The sequence below is a fragment of the Phaenicophaeus curvirostris genome, chromosome 18 (genome assembly GCF_032191515.1).
Source record: "Phaenicophaeus curvirostris isolate KB17595 chromosome 18, BPBGC_Pcur_1.0, whole genome shotgun sequence".
NCBI classification, from domain to species: domain Eukaryota; kingdom Metazoa; phylum Chordata; class Aves; order Cuculiformes; family Cuculidae; genus Phaenicophaeus; species Phaenicophaeus curvirostris.
The window spans coordinates 3252628-3258723 of NC_091409.1; the positions used below are offsets into that span (position 1 = coordinate 3252628).

The window sequence follows — 6096 nt, forward strand, 5'->3', positions numbered from 1 at the left end:
ACAATGATGCTTCTAAGGAGCCATCTGCTTGAAGTGAAGCACACAACATTCTTTACCGATATTACCGATGGACTAGGTAATAATTTTAAGTTTGGAAGCCTCAGATAGTGAAGGATGGCCCTGGCACTGGCAGATAAGCAAAGATGATGGTAAGAGTGCATTAGAGGATACTGTTAAAGAAACAATCTGCTAGTTCACAGAGCTCTTTGCTGCCCTGAAAGCACAGGGTGAAACCCTGACAAATTGAGGCTCATGCTGGTGATATGTGAAAATATTAACCTGAAGATAAACTGTCTCATCGTTTCAGGCAAAGAAAGGAATGGAAGTTAGGTTTTGCACACTAGAGCAAGAGTTCTAATCAGGAGCCCAGAATACAAAACAGCAAAGATGCATTTTCCTCTGAACACATTCTAAAAAGAGCTGGCCACTGCTAAATACTATCAAATCTGGTCACAGGTACAGAGCGCAGCGAGAAGAGATTATCTGTAGGTGTTCATCCAGCTGACTTATGGATCCTGGCCAGGCTTAGGCACAAGGGGCTCTATCAGCCAAACCTGAGGCATGCAGAGGCTGAGGCACAGATATCTTAGTATCTAGAAAGCTTTGGGGTCAAAATGCTGGTGCTAATTGAATTCAAATTCCTCAACAGTTAGGCAGGTATTTTCATAATGAAATTCAATATTCATTTTTGCAATCTTGCTTTCAAGCTGCTAAAACTTTTCACTTTTATGGGTTCTTAAGTTATTGTTCATAGAAGCAAAGAAGGGTGTTTCTCCTCATAAAAACTGTCTTAGGTTGGACTCGATGATCCAGCGGGTCTCTTCCAACCTGGTTATTCTATGATTAGGTTAAAACAAATTCTCTAAACAAGTGTAACTGTAGCACTCTTCCCAAGTTCTAGTATTTCTATACAGAACCAAAACAAGATTTGAACTCTAGGTGTATTTCAGAGGATTTCTGCTGCTGAGCCTTTAAGCAAGACCCTGAAGACCATCTCCACAATGCACTTCCAGCAAATCACTCCAGAGGCTGAAGAAAATTTCTGCATTCAGAATCAGAGTATAGGGGGTTAAGTCTGTATAGTCAACCAAAGTAAAACAAGCGTAAGAATCACCCCTTGCCTCTATAAACTTTTCGGAGTATATGAAGACTCATCATAAGGATTACATCAACAAAAAAAAAAAAAACAGAAAAGGAGAGGGGTAATTCTAGAGGTCAAAGCCACAGAGATTTCTTACCATCTATCTGATCATTACAAATATGATAGTCTAACGGAAGCAGTCATGCCGAAGCAGTGAAACACGCAGATGCCTCTCCATCTACGAGGAAAAACACAGTTCAGGGATTTGGGGCTCAAAGTTTAAAGAAAAAATATGAGAAGGAGGTGATATAATTGTCAATGATAACTGACACAGCAGGGTACTGAACTTAATGCTGCAAGAGGTTATTTCCCTTCCTGTACACCTATTCTCCTCTGACCTCTGGCTCTAGTTGCTATCTGACTTAAACATCATGAACTACAGAGTAGATGACAGTTGCATAGCAACTACAGGGACAGAAACCAAGGACTTCTCTTATTCAGCACACTGGAAGATTAAAAAACATTGTCAATAATTTCAACAGCGAGTTTTGGGTTTGAGTCCAGGGAATAAACAAGAAGACAGCAGAAAGAGGACACTTGTTCTTGGGTGTCAAATGAACGTGCTCTCACAGCTCCTGGAGAGAAGGCTACGAAATGTAATACTAATCACAGACTGCAGAGCCCAAGACAAGAGGTGAGAAGGGCATCTTACTCATTGATTTAAAGTAGGAGATGACACTTTCTGTACTTGAAGGGAGTTGCAATGGGTCATTCAGGTGTGCTGTGAGGTTATTGGCTCACCATCACCTAGAAAAGTTCAAAGATCCAAAACCTTGATTGCTACCACTCAACCCACATGACCTCCATCCCCTCTAAACAACAGCCTGAGCACATTCCAGGCAGCAGTTTAAAGTTTTCCCTAGTGGCCTTAGGAATAGGAGGTGGGAACAGCTATGCACAAGGCAAACTTCTGAGAGTACACACAGAAGCCTCATCTCGCTAACTTTCCAATCTTCTCTCCACCAGGTTTTGGTGTAAGAAGGACCTAAAACAAGTTTATTGACTTTTACATGCCCTGTGTGGCAACAATTGCCATGGCTCTATTCCCTTACCCACGACAAGTGGACTTCACTATCTAGGAGATCAAGGGTGTGAATGTCTGCTGTTGTTTTAGTACATTTTAATAAGCTGACACTCCTCAGGTGTAACGTAGCAATTGTCAGGATGTAAATTCATTGCAACACTGCAGTGGATGGTAGAACAGTCTGTCTATTCTGCACTGCAATGGACACGGCCACTAACTGTATCTCTAGAAATTAAGCAGGAACTGACAGCAGAGAGGAAGCCTCTTGTTATGTTATTATTGCAAAACTGCAGATCACGTAGGTATTCCAATGCTGAACAGAGAAAACCCCTTACATCCTATAAAAATAAGACCTAAGATGTCTCTGGCCTTTGTGTAAATACACCTTCTTCCCTTTTTTGCAAAGACCTTAGAGCCAGTTTGAGCTTACAATCAGATACATGAGATTCTAGCCCACTATTTTTAGCACTTAATGGAAAAGCTAATAGTGCCATTAATCCACTTCGGTATATAACATTCAATTTCCACTTCAAATTGCATCTCAGTGCAAATGGTAGCTTGATTCCTGCCATCAGATACATTCAGAAATTCACAATAAAATATGTTTAATGACTTCTTATTCTTAGATGCAGCTGAAAGGCAGAGAAATTTGTATGGGTCTTTTGAAACAGTGCAGCAACAAGGGACAGAATTCTGGAGTCGATATTTACAGAACTAGTGCAGTATATTGCTAAGACTAACCAGATGGGGAAGATGGGACTGGAACGTAAATGTCAAGGTGCTCCTATGAACTGGTTTAGACATGGGTGCTTAAAACATAAGTGCCCCGTCATCAGCACATAAACCAGAGCCAAGCCCAGAAGGATGCTATTCCTCCAGGATCAGCTCTTCTTCACGAATGGGACCCTTGCCTTCGATCCTGTCCTCACCATGGGAGCATACGGTCTCTACCCACCTCTTCACAAGACACTAGCCAAGGACAGGGCTGGAAGGGAGTGGCATCTGACAGGGGACAAGAGGGAATGGCCTCAAGCTCCACCAGGGGAGGTTCAGGCTGAACATTAGGAAAAAATTTTTCACAGAAAAGGTCATTGGTCCCTGGCAGAGGCTGCCCAGGGAGGGGGTTGATTCACCTTCCCTGGAGGGGTTTAAGGGACAGGTGGACGAGGCGCTGAGGGACATGGGTTAGTGATTGATGGGAATGGTTGGACTCGATGATCCAGTGGGTCTCTTCCAACCTGATGATTCTATAGTCTCCTTCTCAGTTGGAAGGACATTTACAAAGCCAGTTATAGTCATTACATCTTGAAAACACTATCTTCAGCACATTCCATCACCTTGAGAGATCTGGCAAGAAACAATTGGGGCTCACAGCACAAAATAAAAACAACTGTTTTAGGCATAAATCCGTAACTGTTACACTTGAACAGAAGGAATATCTTTTCCCTGTCATGGCATGGGAGTGGTAGAAAAGAAAAAGAGAAGGTTGAGCTGAGACAATAGAACTTGAAGAAACCTGGCCACAAAGCCAGTGCTGCCAGAGTTTGTTTAGAAGTTAAATTCAGCTACAAACTAACATCCATGTGACTGGTTAATAACCAGCTGAGCCACTGGCCTTCCTAGGATGACCCTCCTCTGTCAGTAAAACAGAGCAGCCTCCTGCAGATGGGGAGGGGAAGATCAACTTGCAAGAGCTGGTTAAGCCTTTAGGCAGAGCTGGAGAGTCACGACACGGAGAGCACAGTGAAGACCCACACCGGCACTTTGCTTCGCTCATGAGCAAGGAATTTAGGAACCAAAATAAACAAACAACCCCCAAGCCACGCATCGGCAAGGAATTGAATCTCTCCGAGATTATTTCGATTGAAACCAACATTATCCAGATAATTACAGCCTCTGGAGCACCTCAGCAACTATATCATGGTCGTACTATTTTGCAGGAACCAAAGAACAGGCATAAAGTTTTGCTGGATGAAAAATCATATTTTTCAGACGATTTTTAAGGCTATGGGATATCTGCAGAGGGCGCCAGACAGTTTCAGATGTGGCAGCAGCGTGGATGCTGCACCCGCTGTTCTCAGCTGTCAGTCAGGAAGGTGCCTGCTCTCTAACGGCCAATGCTCTGCACGGAGGATCCAGGAGGAGTTTTTGTTTCATGCATGTATAAACCCCTTAGTTATCTTTTCCTTTCTTGCCACTGAAATAGCCAGAGATACCTCACTAGGCTACAACATACTGGGAGCAAACCTGCACTGGCCCCAGCTAACGATGAGAAAACCCTGCTTTCAGTCATCAGGAGAGCTAGAACGAACAACCTGCTGATGATTATTTTTCCCTTCAGAGAAAACTGTTTGGTACTTGCAAGATTTGAAGCTCACTTTCTTATAAAGGAGAAAAGCAGCCCATGACTGACACAAAACTCACTGTAAATGCAGATTTTGTTTCTACCTGTAAAAGTGACTAAAGAAAAGTCCTGCGTGATTCCATCACATGTGCACAGAAACAACTTGGAAGAACTTCTTTTTCTTTTTACTCTCTTTTTTCTTTCTTTAACCTGGACTCTATCAGGTCCATAGCAACTCGTGAATTCGTGTCCTTTGCTGGCAATGAACACCACACGCTTCACCTTTTCATTTCAGCTTGTGCTGCTGAATGTCACTGAAGACTTCAATGACTCAATTCCAAACAACAGAAGCGGCGATGGATTTTGTGAGCAGGTCTTCATAAAAGCAGAGGTCTTCTTGACTTTAGGAATCGTCAGCCTGCTGGAAAACATCCTTGTCATTCTTGCAGTGCTGAAGAATGGAAACCTACATTCTCCCATGTACTTCTTCCTCTGTAGCTTGGCTGTGGCAGATATGTTAGTGAGCATGTCAAATGCCTTGGAGACTATCATGATTGCAATCCTGAGCAGCGGCTATCTGATCATTGATGACCACTTTATTCAGCATATGGACAATATTTTTGACTCAATGATTTGTATTTCTTTGGTAGCTTCAATTTGCAACCTCTTGGTTATAGCCATTGACAGGTACATCACTATTTTCTATGCTCTCCGTTACCACAGCATCATGACTGTGAAGAAAGCTTTAACCCTGATTGTGGTCATTTGGATTGCTTGTATCATCTGTGGCATCATGTTCATTGCCTACTCAGAAAGCAAAACGGTCATTGTCTGTCTCATCACCATGTTCTTTACCATGCTCTTTCTCATGGCCTCCCTTTATGTTCACATGTTCTTGTTTGCACGCCTGCACGTTAAGCGGATCGCAGCCCTCCCCATGGACGGGGTGCCCTACCAGCGTACTTGCATGAAGGGAGCTGTCACCATCACCATATTACTTGGTGTCTTCATTGTTTGCTGGGCACCTTTCTTCCTTCACCTCATTCTCATCATTTCTTGCCCAATGAATCCATACTGCGTCTGCTACACTTCACACTTTAATACCTACTTGGTCTTGATAATGTGCAACTCAGTAATTGATCCACTCATTTATGCTTTCCGGAGTCTGGAGATGAGAAAGACTTTCAAAGAAATAGTGTGTTGCTGTTACGGCATGAATGTGGGACAGTGCATGCTGTAAACATCAGCATCAGTGAGGATACACACAATAGGTGTGTGAATATATATGTGTGTGTGAGTCTGGATCCATGGCAGCTCTGTTTTAAAAGCAGTGCTTGAAGGAAGGGCACAGGAAAGAAAAAATAACCTTCTACTGATGTCTTCATTTATTGTTTTCAAAATGAAAACCAGATTCAACTAAATTATCTGAAATTATTTAGTTATAAACAGAATGAAGACTGGAGTGGCTTACAAAACAGCTTAAACTTATTAGAAAAAAAAAAAATCCTGAAATGGAATGCCACCTTATAGAGACCAAAATAATAATCCTCTCTAACATTAATTTGTTGCTTTATCTCTTATGAAAGA

General features: G+C 42.4%; 1 protein-coding gene across 1 annotated transcript; it reads left to right on the forward strand.

Moving 5' to 3' along the window:
* Positions 1-4771: 4771 nt before the first annotated feature.
* On the forward strand, positions 4772-5749 carry MC3R (melanocortin 3 receptor). Its single transcript, XM_069871857.1, has one exon. It carries the CDS (start codon positions 4772-4774, stop codon positions 5747-5749), a length of 978 nt encoding a protein of 325 aa, XP_069727958.1.
* The last annotated feature ends 347 nt before the right edge of the window (positions 5750-6096 follow it).

Bases quoted from the DNA above. Each gene is read 5' to 3' on its own strand.
- MC3R (XM_069871857.1), top strand. From the start codon at position 4,772: ATGAACACCACACGCTTCACCTTTTCATTTCAGCTTGTGCTGCTGAAT.